At 44.5% G+C, this 16294-nt stretch overlaps 2 protein-coding genes across 2 annotated transcripts in view; both read right to left on the reverse strand.

The window, feature by feature from the left end:
- The window catches only part of LOC126473837 (ATP-dependent translocase ABCB1-like), a 675020-nt gene that overhangs the window by 656866 nt on the left and 1860 nt on the right, over window positions 1-16294 (reverse strand). The gene's annotated exons all lie outside the window — the stretch shown is intronic.
- Window positions 1-16294, reverse strand: part of LOC126473838 (ATP-dependent translocase ABCB1-like) — a 234788-nt gene that overhangs the window by 216797 nt on the left and 1697 nt on the right. The window contains exon 2 of the mRNA XM_050101165.1: window positions 8757-8857. Coding sequence (XP_049957122.1) covers window positions 8757-8764 — 8 coding nt within the window. The 5' untranslated portion in view covers window positions 8765-8857. The remainder of the gene's footprint in view (window positions 1-8756; window positions 8858-16294) is intronic.

Consider the following 16294-nt stretch of genomic DNA (forward strand, 5'->3'; position numbering starts at 1 on the left):
TACTTCCTCAAGTATTAGCTGGATATATTCCAATCTCTGTGTTCCCCTACAATTTTTGCCATTTACAGCTCCCCCCAGTACCACATAATTCATTCCCTATCGTCTAGTCCCTCCTCCTTGTCAGTGTTTTCCACATATTCCTTTCCTATCCGATTCTGCTATGAAACTCCTCATTCCTACCTTATCAGTCCACCTAATTTTCACATTCGCCTGTAGCACCACATCTCAAATGCTTCGATTCACTTCTTTCCTGGTTTTCCCACAGTCAGCGTTTTACTACCATACAATACTTTACTCCAAACGTACATTCGCAGAAATTTTTTCCTCACTTTAAGTCCTATGTTTCATGCTAGCAAACATCTCTTGGCCAGAAACGCCCTTTTTACGGGGGATAGTCTGCTTTTGATGTACTTCTTGCTCCGTCCAGCATTGGTTACTTTGCTGCCTGGGTAGCAGAATTCCTTAACTTCATCTGCTTCGTGTCCATCAATCCTGATGTTCAATTTTTCGCTGTTCTCGTTTCTGCTACTTCCCATTACTTTCGTCTTTCTTTGATTTACTCCCAATCCAAATTCTGTACTTATTAGATTGTTCATTCCCTTCAGCATATCATATGACTCTTCTCCACTTTCACTTAGGATAGCAATGTCATAAGCGAATCATATCATTGATATCCTTTCATCTTAAATTTTAATTCCACTCCTGAACCTTTCTTTTATTTCCATGATTGCTGTTTCAATGTACAGACTGAACAGTAGGGGGGGAGGGGGGAAGACTACACCCCCTGGCATACACTCTTTTTAATCCGAGCGCTTCGTTCTTGGTCGTCCACTCTTACTGTTCCCTCTTGGCTGTTGTACATATTGTATATTACCCGTCTCTCCCTAAACCTTGATCCCGTTTTTCTCAGAATTTTGAACATCTTGCAGTATTTTACATTGTGGAACACTTTTTCCGGGTCGACAAATCATATGAACGTGTCTTGATTTTCCTTCATCCTTGCTTCCCTTATCAACTGCAACGTCAGAATTGCCTCTCTGGTGCCTTTACCATTTCTAGAGCCGAACTGATCGTTATCTAGCACATCCTCAATTTTCTTCTCCATCCTTCTATATATTATTCTTGTCAGCAAATTGGATTCATGAGCTGCTAAGCTGATTGTGTGATAATTCTCGTACTTATCAGCTCTTACAGTCTTCGGAATTTTGAAGGTGATATTTGTCCGAAAGTCAGATAGTATAACCCAAGACCTCCTCTTCTACACACTTACGTGAACAGTCGCTGAGTTGCCACTTCTCCCAATAATTTTAGAAATTCTCTACCCCTTCTATCTTATCTGACCTCAAGTGTGCCAAAGCTATTTTAAATTCTGATTCTAATACTAGATCGACTATCTCTTCTACACTGGCTTCTGGTTCTTCTCCTATTCCATCATCAGACAAGTCTTCATAATCGCAAAGACCTTCAATGTACTCTTTCCACCTATCCACTCTCTTCTCTGCATTTGATAGTGGAGTTCCTCTTGCAGTCATAATGTTACCACTATAGCTTTTCATTTCATGGTAGTTTTGACTTTCCAATATACTGAGTCAGTCCTTCCGACAATCATTTATTTTTAGATTTTTTCACATTTTACACGCAGCCATTTCTCCTTAGCTTCCTTGCACTTCCCGTTTATTTGATTTCCAAGTGACTTGTATATCTGCATTCCTGAATTTTGCTAAACATTTTTGTAATTCTTTCTTTCAGCAATCATCTGAAGTAGTTCTTCTGTTACCTATTGTTCCTTCACAGTTACCTTCTTTATTCCCATGTTTTTCTTACCAGCTTCTATAATTTACGTTTTCAGAGACGTCCATTCATCTTCAACTTAATTGGCTGCTGAAGTATTCCCTATCGCAGTATCTATAGCCTTAGAGAACTTCAAGGTATCTCTTCACTCCTGAGTACTTCCGTACCCCATTTCTTAGCTCACTGATTCTTACTGCCTAATCTCTCAACCTTCAGTCTGCTCTTTACTATTGCGAAATGGTGATCTGAGTCTATATCTCCTCCTGAGTATGCTTTATAATCCAGTATCTCATTTCGGAATCTCTGCCTGATCATGATGTTTTCTAACTAAAATCTTCCCAAATATCCCTGCCTTTTCCTCCTCTTGTGATTCTTGAACAGAGTACTTGCTATTACTAGCTGAAATTTTTTACAAAACTCAATTAGACTTAGTCCTCTCTCATGCCTTGCCGCAAGTCAATATTCTCCTCTGACGCTATTCTTCTACTCTTTCCCCTACAACTGCATTTCAGTTCCCTATGACTACTAGATTTTCATCCCCATCTACGTACTGTTTTATCCTTTCTCTATCCTCGTATAGTTTCTCTATCTTTTCATCTTCAGCTTACGACTTCGGCATGTATACCTGAGCTATCGTTTTTGGTGTTGATTTGCTGTCGATTCTGACGAGAACGTCCCTAGCATTGAGATGTTCACTGTAAAACACCTTTTAGCCTAACTTTCCTTTCATAACGAATCCTACTCCCGTTGCACCATTTTCTGCTGCTGTTGATACTGCACCATACTCCCCTGATCAAAATTCCTTGTTTTCTTTCTTTTTACCATCACTGATCCCTACTGAGCCTTTGCATTTCCCTTTGTCGATGTTCTAGCTTGCCTACCGCATTAAAGCTTCTGACATTCCACGCCCCGATTCGTAGAACGTTATCCTTCAACTGATTATTCAATCGTTTTCTCATGGTCACCTGCACCCTCTCAGTCCCCTCCTGGAGATCCGAATGGGGAACTATCCAGGGATCTTTTGACAATGCAGAGATCATCGTCACACTTTTTCAATGACCTGTGGATACTCGTTATGTGTCTTTAATGCAGTGGTTTCCATTGCATTTTGCATCATCATGCAGTTGATCATTGCTGATTCTTCCGCCTTTAGGGGAAGTTTCACACTCCAAGGTGAAGAGAGTGCCCTGAACCTCTGTCCTCTCCTCCGCCCTCTTTGACAAGCCCGTTGGCAGAATGAGGCTGACTTATGCCGGAAGTCTTCGGCAGCCCATGTTGATTATTAATTAAAATCTATACGGTTGCGGGTTTCGAACCCAGGAGCGAGTATTTTTTCATTACTAGTCAAAGACGCTTCCCTTCCCTTTTTCTTTTGCGTTTTATTCGTTACTGTTCGTTGTATTTGGTCCAAACCGACGTCACATGACATCCGTTGTAGTTCGTTGTTGATCCCTTCTCTCAGTTTTTTCATTATTGAGACCAGCCAACTACCTGACCGAACACGCTGACCTACCGCGCCGGCATCCCTAGACGGCATCCCTAGAACGCGGGTACCATGTCAATCCAATATTCATAGCTCATGTGATTAATGCGAATGGTTTTGATAGCGATAATCTGCATCGTATCCTGTTGTGACCAATTAATAATTAAAGATTCGGCCGGAGCTTCTTTAGATTTTATAACCCACAATTTCTTTGCGAAGCTGCGAGATGTGAGTCGAGGGACAAGAACGTAACAAGCAAGTAGTAGTTCTCAACATTGGAGAGTAACAATTGCTGAAACGTTCTTTTTATTTCTGGAATTACTGGTGACATCGCTAAAATCTGGAAACAGTATTTTGGTAATCCTTAGAGGCATCCAATTTTTTTGAACGATAAACCGAGTGGCTTCTAGAAAGTTCGGTAAACTTTGTCGATATTTTTGAAAATGCACCCAGGCCAAATGTTGCTCTTAAATTCTCTGAAAACAAACGTTTCCGTAATAAAATGACAGAATCTAAGTACATTTTTAACATCAGACGTATTGTAATAATACCATCTGCCAATTTCTTTGACATAGCAGAAATGAACCCCTGTGGTGCTGTGGGGATTTTGACCGTTACTGCCCACCTAATTGGGTTCAGGCTCATCTACTCTAACGATTTTATGTGGTTTTGGTCGTAAAACGATGATACATGGTTTTGGTCGTAAACTCTCGTTCTATAATGAACTGTGGAGAGGAGATTCGAAAGAATCACTGATAAGCAGATGTAAAAATTGTGAACTAGATCAAGGATGGACTTACGCATCACTCCTGATCAATGGCAGAAACAGAGATAAACTGATGGCCTAGAAGATGCAGAAAAAGAGTGAATCAAGAATTGTAAATGGCTGACATACCCATTCTTGTTGCCACAGGAACATCACGTAAAAATGCTGGAAGCTAGTTTTGAAAAAGTCTGGATAACTGGCCCTGTGAGACTATGCTGTAACACAACAGGCCCAGTGAACTGATTCTGTACCATACCACACCCAACATTTCCAGAGAAGTGTTCTTGAAAATGTGGATCCACATAACTATGTGGGTTTTCGTCGATCCACCGATGTGAGTTATGAGTTTAACTGATATCGTGAAGACTGAAAGTACACTATGGCATCGAAAGTATCAGGACACCTGGCTGAAAATGACTTACAAGTTCGTGGCGACCTCCATCGGTAATGGTGAAATTCAATATGGTGTTGGCCCATCCTTAGCCTTGATGACAGCTTCCACTCTCGCAGGCATACGTTCAATAAGGTGCTGGAAGGTTTCTTGGGGACTGGCAGCCCATTCTTCGCGGAGTGCTGCACTGAGGAGAGGTATTGTTGTCGCTCGTTGAGGCCTGGCACGAAGTCGGTGTTCCAAAACATTCCAAAGGTGTTCTATAGGATTCAGGTCATGACTCTGTGGAGGCCAGTCCATTACAGGGATGTTATTTTCGTGTAACCACTCCGCCACAGGTCATGCATTATGAACAGGTGTTCGATCGTGTTGAAAGATGCAATCTCCATCCCCGAATTTCTCTTCAACAGTGGAAACAAGAAGGCGCTTGAAACATCAATGTAGGCCTGTGCTGTGATAGTGCCACGCAAAACAATAAGGGGTGCAAGCCCCCTCCATGAAAAATACGACCACACCATAACACCATCGCCTCCGAATTTTACTGCTGGCACTACGCACGCTGGCAAACAACGTTCACCGGGCATTCGCCATACCCATACCGTGCCATCGGATCGCCATATTGTGTACCGTGATTCGTCACTCTACACAACATTTTCCACTGTTCAGTCGTTCAATGTTTACGCTCCTTACATGAAGCGAGGCGTCGTTTGGAATTTACCGAATTGATGTGTGGGTTATGAGCAGCCGCTCGACCATGAAATCCAAGTTTTCGCATATCCTGCCTAACTGTCATAGTACTTGTAGTGAATCTTGATGCAGTTTGGAATTCCAGTGTGATGATCTGGATAGATGTCTGCCTATTACACATTACGACCCTCTTCAACTGTCGGCGGTCTCTGTCAGTCAACAAACGAGGTCGGCCTGTACGATTTTGTGCTCTACGTGTCCCTTCAAGTTTCTACTTCCCCATCATATAGCAAACAGTGGAACTAGGGATGTTTAGGAGTGTGGAAATCTCGCATACAGACGTATGACGCAAGTGACACCGAATCACCTGACCACCTTCGAAATCCGTGATTTCCGCGGAGCGCCCCATTCTGCTCTCTCAAGATGTCTAATGACTACTGAGGTCGCTGATATGGTGTACCTGGCAGTAGGTGGCAGCACAATGCACCTAATATGAAGTACGTATGTTTGGGGGTTTCCGGATATTTTTCATCACATAGTGTGACAAGCTGAAGCAGACGAGCTTACCCTGGAAATTTAGAAGATTTCTTTGAAGTGATAGACCCAGCCATTGAATGGACTGAAAATTTAGACATTAATTCGTAGATTTAATTGTTTAGTTCTACTGATTTCGTAAAATTAAGCAATTCACGAATGTTAGCTGCAGTTCAGTTTGTGCTGACATATGCTAAAGAAAAAATGTTAGCTCCTAAAATATCAACTATTTCTCCTGAAACAACCCATATGTCGTTTTCTGTCTTAATTTTTTTGTAAGTGTTTCTTGTACGCCATGTATGACACCACAACATTCATGTCATTTTCGTTTTTGTTAGCTACGTGTGTTTATAATGCGCTTCAATCCCAAGGCCTCCGTTCTGGGATACAAGTATAGCAAATAATTAATCACACCCATTACCACAGAATCCGTTGTCTCCAATACGTATTTTATGTAAATCAAGTGATTATTATAATTGACGATGTTAGAACACTACCAGTCATGTTCCATCGTTGCTTTCTATTAGTCACACAATTAATTAGGTTCTTCTATTTATTGCGTAATTGTTGGGCGAGGTCGCTGGCTAAGTGTTACAATTTTAAAATGCGTTAGTGGCGTGGCCACTAATCAGGTCTGCAGCTTGCGCATGTTCCATATTAGAGCGTGACAAGCCTTGAAGCAGTAATGTCCGGTAGCTGAAATCTGCTAATGTAGAGTCACGTGGAATACATATCCGTCCGAGATCATAATCCGAGCTAACAAAGTCTTTGAGACTACTGATACGGTCTCAGTAATGTTTTGTCATTCCTTATAAATGTTTCCAAATCACTTTCACTGGTTTTCCAATTTCACATCAATTGCTCGGTGATGAATCATTGTAGCATGATGTAAGGTATCAACTTTAGGAACAACTGGATGGCCCACGCAACACGTCGAAGACCGGTGTGCACTTTGTTCCATTTTCGATGGACTCAACTTTTATTCTGACCCGAACTTTGTTCTGTTCTCCCTGTATATGTTAAGCGACGCTCCGTAATTCACTAAGAGCTCTGTTAACGTTTAATCGTACCACGTTCAAATGGTTCAAATGGCTCTGAGCACTATGGGACTCAACTTCTGAGGTCATTAGTCCCCTAGAGCTTAGAACTAGTTAAACCTAACTAACCTAAGTACGTCACACACATCGATGCACGAGGCAGGATTCGAACCTGCGACCGTAGCGGTCTCGCGGTTCCAGACTGCAGCGCCTAGAACCGCACGGCCACTTCGGCCGGCTCGTACCACGTAATAACGTTTCTTTCCGTCCCATTCCAGGAATGTGAGAACAATAACTGTAAACATCCGTCTCCAAGACCGCTATGGATGCGATACGAATGGGGTTAATGAAATACACACTCCTGGAAATTGAAATAAGAACACCGTGAATTCATTGTCCCAGGAAGGGGAAACTTTATTGACACATTCCTGGGGTCAGATACATCACATGATCACACTGACAGAACCACAGGCACATAGACACAGGCAACAGAGCATGCACAATGTCGGCACTAGTACAGTGTATATCCACCTTTCGCAGCAATGCAGGCTGCTATTCTCCCATGGAGACGATCGTAGAGATGCTGGATGTAGTCCTGTGGAACGGCTTGCCATGCCATTTCCACCTGGCGCCTCAGTTGGACCAGCGTTCGTGCTGGACGTGCAGACTGCGTGAGACGACGCTTCATCCAGTTCCAAACATGCTCAATGGGGGACAGATCCGGAGATCTTGCTGGCCAGGGTAGTTGACTTACACCTTCTAGAGCACGTTGGGTGGCACAGGATACATGCGGACGTGCATTGTCCTGTTGGAACAGCAAGTTCCCTTGCCGGTCTAGGAATGGTAGAACGATGGGTTCGATGACGGTTTGGATGTACCGTGCACTATTCAGTGTCCCCTCGACGATCACCAGTGGTGTACGGCCAGTGTAGGAGATCGCTCCCCACACCATGATGCCGAGTGTTGGCCCTGTGTACCTCGGTCGTATGCAGTCCTGATTGTGGCGCTCACCTGCACGGCGCCAAACACGCATACGACCATCATTGGCACCAAGGCAGAAGCGACTCTCATCGCTGAAGACGACACGTCTCCATTCGTCCCTCCATTCACGCCTGTAGCGACACCACTGGAGGCGGGCTGCACGATGTTGGGGCGTGAGCGGAAGACGGCCTAACGGTGTGCGGGACCGTAGCCCAGCTTCATGGAGACGGTTACGAATGGTCCTCGCCGATACCCCAGGAGCAACAGTGTCCCTAATTTGCTGGGAAGTGGCGGTGCGGTCCCCTACGGCACTGCGTAGGATCCTACGGTCTTGGCGTGCATCCGTGCGTCGCTGCGGTCCGGTCCCAGGTCGACGGGCACGTGCACCTTCCGCCGACCACTGGCGACAACATCGATGTACTGTGGAGACCTCACGCCCCACGTGTTGAGCAATTCGGCGGTACGTCCACCCGGCCTCCCGCATGCCCACTATACGCCCTCGCTCAAAGTCCGTCAACTGCACATACGGTTCACATCCACGCTGTCGCGGCATGCTACCAGTGTTAAAGACTGCGATGGAGCTCCGTATGCCACGGCAAACTGGCTGACACTGACGGCGGCGGTGCACAAATGCTGCGCAGCTAGCGCCATTCGACGGCCAACACCGCGGTTCCTGGTGTGACCGCTGTGCCGTGCGTGTGATCATTGCTTGTACAGCCCTCTCGCAGTGTCCGGAGCAAGTATGGTGGGTCTGACACACCGGTGTCAATGTGTTCTTTTTTCCATTTCCAGGAGTGTAATTGTAGAATTGCGTAGAAAAGTGGGCTGCTGAAATTTTCTATTTGTATAAGGCTACTATCACATTATCCTGAATTACGCACAAAATTACATCCATGTCTATAGATGAGACCTGTTCAGGAGAGCGTATGGGAATTTGCAAATGCTATACTCCACATATCAAAAAGAGTCATGCATTTAGTTCGTATTCAAACTACAACTAAACAAGCTTCGAAAATGCTTTGATATGATTTGGGCGAGCTGAATATTTGAGGGTGACAGGCGGCAAAAGAGGATGCTTTTACTTACTCGGTCATACTGCTTGCGAACTCCCCAGTTTGCTGCGTATCGTACCAGCCAATATCCTGCTGCAGGGCAGACTTCAGGAACAAATCACGTATCCGATGAACCTACAGAAACAAAATTCGTGTCTTACAATATACTTCTTCGACAGGCCACACAAAGTTTAAAAAACCTGGACAAAGAATACAGATTTTCTAGTTTTTATATTCCCTTTGTAACACTCAAGAGAATCTTCGGATTTGCATTCTAATCCACACAATCGAAAGGAACTGCAAAATTTGTACTGTCCTTAATGAATTAGATTTCTCTTCTTACCGTCGGCAACAATAGTAATTTTTATCAAAGGCGTGATTGAGTTGGAAACATGATTACCATGTAGCGTTCCATCGACGGTTTACCACAAGAAGTGGTGGAGGCAAGTGAATGTGGTCTTGAAAATGGAAACTTCTAATGTATGTGATAAGATCACGTAAAACTACTGTCACTCTCTGTTTCACAAATTTGCTTTACTCCGTTATAAGGCCTACTAGAACGCTCTTGGTTCAAATGGCTCTGAGCACTATGGGACTTAACTTCTGAAGTCATCAGTCCCCTAGAACTTAGAACTACTTAAACCTAACTAACCTAATGACATCACACACTCCCATGACCGAGGCAGGATTCGAACCTGCGACCGTAGCGGTCGCGCGGTTTCCAGACTGTAGCGCCTAGAACCGCTCGGCCATTCCGGCCGGCTACTAGAATGCTCTCTGTGAAGCGTTCCTGGTGCCACATATAAACACCAGCTCTGTAGCAAGCAGCTGTCGAGGTGCGAACGACATATTCTTCATGAAAGCTGCAAATTGCAGATCGTTTCAAAGAACACTGAAACGTTATTATCAATGGAACGGAACCGAAAGACAACTTTTATTTCATGCGCTGAAGATCCTGAACTTGCCTTCGCCATTCACATGGGTGTTATATTGTGAAAATCAGGCAAGGAAAATATATATAAAAAAATCACTGTTTTGATATGCGAGGCATTTGGGTAACAACATTTTTATTGTGAGACGTGAATTAGTATAATATAGTCAATATCCTGTGGTACATCATGCATGTCTGAAGGACGTTTCGCAGTATACCGCTAAACAGAGACACTGTAAATAGTATTATACACCCCCAGACAGGCCGCAACAATAATAATTAAGTCTCTCCATATGTGGGAACAACAGCAGTTGTGCGAGTGCAGGACGTCAGTGTGCTCCCTGCCGCCGTTGGATAAGCAGCTGCAGCAGGAAGTCGTATACTCCTAGCTCACTCACTTGTTACATAGTTTAATTCTTAATTTCTTTGCGTGTTTTTGGTACTTGCATTGTTTAATTCATAAATTTCGGGCGTATTATAGTATTTGAGAGTGTAGCATCACGTTTTAGTACCTGAATAGTGTAAATTCGCGTAGTCTCCTTCCGCCGCCGAGCAGTGTCAGCAGTGCGCAAGGAGCAGCATTACTGCATTTACTAGGCAATCTTGTATTTTAATAACCGTTTAAATTTTGTCGATATGTTTGCGCTCGCTGTAGATTAGTTCAGACGTTCTTTGCAAAACAGTTTTTAGCATGGATAGGGACTGCAACTGCTGTGTTCGGATGCAGGCTGAGTTGGCATCCCTTCGCTCCCAGCTTCAGGCAGTGTTGGCTTCGGTCATCAGCTTGAGGCTGTTGCCAATGGGCATCACTGTGGGGGTCCGGATAGGGGTTTGTCGGGGACGGCCAGCTCGTCCCACGCATCCCCTGATCGGACTACGACTGTGGTTGCCCAGGATACTGCCCGCAATGAGGCTGATCCCTCACCTGTGGTAGAGTGGGAGGTCGTCTCAAGGTGTGGCAGGGGGCGAAAGACATTCCGGAGGGCTGAACGGAAAGCCTCTCCAGTTTGCCTGACGAACCGGTTTCAGGCTCTGTCTCAGGCTGATACTGATCTTCGGCCTGACATGGCTGTTTATCCTGTTCCAGAGGTTGCCCCTCAGTCTGCAAGATCCGGGCAGTCGCAGAGGGTTGGCTTACTGGTGGTTGGGAGCTCCAACGTCAGGCGCGTAATGGGGCCCCTTAGGGAAATGGCAGCAAGAGAGGGGAAGAAAACCAATGTGCACTCCGTGTGCATACCGGGGGGAGTCATTCCAGATGTGGAAAGGGTCCTTCCGGATGCCATGAAGGGTACAGGGTGCACCCATCTGCAGGTGGTCGCTCATGTCGGCACCAATGATGTGTGTCGCTATGGATCGGAGGAAATCCTCTCTGGCTTCCGGCGGCTATCTGATTTGGTGAAGACTGCCAGTCTCGCTAGCGGGATGAAAGCAGAGCTCACCATCTGCAGCATCGTCGACAGGACTGACTGCGGACCTTTGGTACAGAGCCGAGTGGAGTGTCTGAATCAGAGGCTGAGACGGTTCTACGACCGTGTGGGCTGCAGATTCCTCGACTTGCGCCATAGGGTGGTGGGGTTTCGGGTTCCGCTGGATAGGTCAGGAGTCCACTACACGCAACAAGCGGCTACACGGGTAGCAGGGGTTGTGTGGCGTGGGCTGGGCGGTTTTTTAGGTTAGATGGCCTTGGGCAAGTACAGAAAGGGCAACAGCCTCAACGGGTGCCGGGCAAAGTCAGGACATGCGGGGACCAAGCAGCAATCGGTATTGTAATTGTTAACTGTCGAAGCTGCGTTGGTAAAGTACCAGAACTTCAAGCGCTGATAGAAAGCACCGAAGCTGAAATCGTTATAGGTACAGGAAGCTGGCTTAAGCCAGAGATAAATTCTGCCGAAATTTTTACAAAGGTACAGACGGTGTTTAGAAAGGATAGATTGCATGCAACCGGTGGTGGAGTGTTCGTCACTGTTAGTAGTAGTTTATCCTGTAGTGAAGTAGAAGTGGATAGTTCCTGTGAATTATTATGGGTGGAGGTTACACTCAACAACCGAACTAGGTTAATAATTGGCTCCTTTTACCGACCTCCCGACTCAGCAGCATTAGTGGCAGAACAACTGAGAGAAAATTTGGAATACATTTCACATAAATTTTCTCAGCATGTTATAGTCTTAGGTGGAGATTTCAATTTACCAGATATACACTGGGACACTCAGATGTTTAGGACGGGTGGTAGGGACAGAGCATCGAGTGACATTATACTGAGTGCACTATCCGAAAATTACCTCGAGCAATTAAACAGAGAACCGACTCGTGGAGATAACATCTTGGACCTACTGATAACAAACAGACCCGAACTTTTCGACTCTGTATGTACAGAACAGGGAATCAGTGATCATAAGGCCGTTGCAGCATCCCTGAATATGGAAGTTAATAGGAATATAAAAAAAGGGAGGAAGGTTTATCTGTTTAGCAAGAGTAATAGAAGGCAGATTTCAGACTACCTAACAGATCAAAACGAAAATTTATGTTCCGACACTGACAATGTTGAGTGTTTATGGAAAAAGTTCAAGGCAATCGTAAAATGCGTTTTAGACAGGTACGTGCCGAGTAAAACTGTGAGGGACGGGAAAAACCCACCGTGGTACAACAACAAAGTTAGGAAACTACTGCGAAAGCAAAGAGAGCTTCACTCCAAGTTTAAACGCACCCAAAACCTCTCAGACAAACAGAAGCTAAACGATGTCAAAGTTAGCGTAAGGAGGGCTATGCGTGAAGCGTTCAGTGAATTCGAAAGTAAAATTCTATGTACCGACTTGACAGAAAATTCTAGGAAGTTCTGGTCTTACGTTAAATCAGTAAGTGGCTCGAAACAGCATATCCAGACACTACGGGATGATGATGGCATTGAAACAGAGGATGACACGCGTAAAGCTGAAATACTAAACACCTTTTTCCAAAGCTGTTTCACAGAGGAAGACCGCACTGCAGTTCCTTCTCTAAATCCTTGCACAAACGAAAAAATGGCTGACATCGAAATAAGTGTCCAAGGAATAGAAAAGCAACTGGAATCACTCAATAGAGGAAAGTCCACTGGACCTGACGGTATACCAATTCGATTCTACACAGAGTACGCGAAAGAACTTGCCCCCCTTCTAACAGCCGTGTACCGCAAGTCTCTAGAGGAACGGAGGGTTCCAAATGATTGGAAAAGAGCACAGATAGTCCCAGTCTTCCAGAAGGGTCGTCGAGCAGATGCGCAAAACTATAGACCTAGATCTCTGACGTCGATCTGTTGTAGAATTTTAGAACATGTTTTTTGCTCGAGTATCATGTCGTTTTTGGAAACCCAGAATCTACTATGTAGGAATCAACATGGATTCCGGAAACAGCGATCGTGTGAGACCCAACTCGCTTTATTTGTTCATGAGACCCAGAAAATATTAGATACAGGCTCCCAGGTAGATGCCATTTTTCTTGACTTCCGGAAGGCGTTCAGTACAGTTCCGCACTGTCGCCTGATAAACAAAGTAAGAACCTACGGAATATCAGACCAGCTGTGTGGCTGGATTGAAGAGTTTTTAGCAAACAGAACACACATGTTGTTATCAATGGAGAGACGTCTACAGACGTTAAAGTAACCTCTGGCGTGCCACAGGGGAGTGTTATGGGACCATTGCTTTTCACAATATATATAAATGACCTAGTAGATAGTGTCGGAAATTCCATGCGGCTTTTCGCGGATGATGCTGTAGTATACAGAGAAGTTGCAGCATTAGAAAATTGTAGCGAAATGCAGGAAGATCTGCAGCGGATAGGCACTTGGTGCAGGGAGTGGCAACTGACCCTTAACATAGACAAATGTAATGTATTGCGAATACATAGAAAGAAGGATCCTTTATTGTATGATTATATGATAGCGGAACAAACACTGGTAGCAGTTACTTCTGTAAAATATCTGGGAGTATGCGTGCGGAACGATTTGAAGTGGAATGATCATATAAAATTAATTGTTGGTAAGGCGGGTATCAGGTTGAGATTCATTGGGAGAGTGCTTAGAAAATGTAGTCCATCAACAAAGGAGGTGGCTTACAAAACACTCGTTCGACCTATACTTGAGTATTGCTCATCAGTGTGGGATCTGTACCAGATCGGGTTGACGGAGGAGATAGAGAAGATCCAAAGAAGAGCGGCGCGTTTCGTCACAGAGTTATTTGGTAACCGTGATAGCGTTACGGAGATGTTTAACGAACTCAAGTGGCAGACTCAGCAAGAGAGGCGCTCTGCATCGCGGTGTAGCTTGCTCGCCAGGTTTCGAGAGGGTGCGTTTCTGGATGAGGTATCGAATATATTGCTTCCCCCTACTTATACCTTCCGAGGAGATCACGAATGTAAAATTAGAGAGATTAGAGCGCGCACGGAGGCTTTCATACAGTCGTTCTTCCCGCGAACCATACGCGACTGGAACAGGAAAGGGAGGTAATGACAGTGGCACGTAAAGTGTCCTCCGCCACACACCGTTGGGTGGCTTGCGGAGTATAAATGTAGATGTAGATGTAGACACTCAGTGATATATGAAGATTTGAGTTGATCCTGGAGGCGTGCCCGGATACCCAGAGTGGTTAAGGAGATCACTGGCGCAAAGCGGGAAATGCGAGTTCGAGTCCCGGTCCGGCATAAATTTTCATTTGTCACTAAAAAATTGTGCATAAGCAGTCTAATAGCATTCGAAATTCCGTCAGTATTTCATCAGCCGTTTGCTTTACCTGTTTGAATACCGCAGAATGAATGTGTTGTTGTTACCGCTGCCTCAATGATTCCACGACAGCCGGAGAAGAGGTTCTTTGTACCTCCTGCCTAACCAACCATCCTGTAATGTCATCTTGACATGTTACGGGATCCAGAAGGCTCAAATCTCTCTGGTCCGTAACGGAAAGTGTCAGAAGTGATCTTTAACTTCGAGAAATGTCGTGGGCCATCATACATCATCTGCGCAGTGGGGTGAGTGGAAAATCTGCGGGTCTTAAGTCGTCTTAGTGTGCGGCGGCTTGTACTCCTGAGAGGGCCTCTGCCTAGTTGCAGCTGCTTCTTTACGGTCAAATCGGTGGGGTGGTTTCTGGATTCGGTCTTCAACCTAGACGTCTTAACTATTACCGTTGCTCTTCCTGAAGGACGCCGTACGCAGTAGTTGCAGAGTCGTCTCTGAGGTCTCAATCGGTGACAGTGACGGCTACCGTAAGACATTAATGCTATTTGGTACTAATTGGCGCCGACGATTAAGAACGCTTGCATGCTGGTACCTGAATTTGTTGGGCGTCATGCACGGCTTGGCTGATGTTTCCGTTCCGCCGTTGTGTTTTGCTACTGTACATAAATAGGGGTCGACGGCATCTTAGCACAAGCCATGTCGACTAGGTTGCAGCTGTCTGAAGTTACTAGGGAGTAATCCATTTCGAAAACTGAGAACGGTGCCGAATTGTAATATTCAGATGAGTAACGTTATCAGCGTTGCTAACAGAACTAGTTATTCCAGGCATGAATCACGGCACGTAATTCGTTAGTTGAACGTATTGCAATAAACTGTTCAGTTAAAATAAAATCATTTATGTTATGTTTTTAGCTTGGATAACCAAGTCATAAGAATTTTAGCATACTTATCAATTGCAAATAAGAATTTCAAAATTTGGTGGTATTATAACCGTGTGAGAAATCACTGTAATTAATATGTAATGGAAATTTTGATATTTGATAACTGTAGTAAAGAAATTGTTAGGAGAATGTTTAAAATTATTGTGAAGATACGTGTTTGTTGGATGCTGAAACTGTAATGAAGGCACTGTGTTTTAAAGGAATATGTCACACGCACTCCAGCTTAGCCGTTCCACTCACTAGGAGCTGCAAGTGGTTTGAATCATGAGTCTGCTGATTGGTTTGATGCGGCCCACCATTAATTCCTCTTCTGCTCCAATCTCTTCATTCAGAGTAGCACTTGCAGCCAACGTCAACAATTATTCGCTAGATATATTCCAATTTCTGTCTTCCTCTACATTTTTTACCATCTGTAGCTCCCTCTGGTCTCATGGAAGATGTTCCTTGATATCTCAACTGATGTCCTGTTATATTGTCCTTTCTTCATGTCAGTGTTTTCCACATATTCCGTTCCTCGCCGATTCTGCGTAAAACCTCCTCATTCCTTACCTTGTCAGTCCACTTAATCTTCAACATCTCAAATGCTTCTATTCGCTTGTGTTTCGGTTTTTCCACAGTTAATGTTTCACTATCATACAATGCTCTGCTCCAAATGTAGTCTTAGAAATTTCTTCCTCAAATTAAGGCCCATGTTTGATACTAGTAGGTTTCTCTTGGACAGAAATGCTCTTCTTGCCAGTGTTTGTCTGTTTTGAATGTCCTCCTTGCTCCTACCTTCATTGTTTATTTTGCTGCATAGGTAGCAGAAATCCTTAACTTTGTCTACTTCGTGATCCCCAGTTATGATATTAAGTTTCTCGCTGTTCTCATTTCTGCTGCTTCTCATTATTTTCGTCTGTCTTCAAGGTACTCTCAGTCCATGTTTTGTATTCATTATACTGTTCATTCCATTCAGCAGATCCTGCAATTGTTCTTCAGTTTCACTGAGAATCGAAAGG

Source organism: Schistocerca serialis, chromosome 4, assembly GCF_023864345.2.
Source record: "Schistocerca serialis cubense isolate TAMUIC-IGC-003099 chromosome 4, iqSchSeri2.2, whole genome shotgun sequence".
Taxonomy (NCBI): Eukaryota; Metazoa; Arthropoda; class Insecta; order Orthoptera; family Acrididae; genus Schistocerca; species Schistocerca serialis.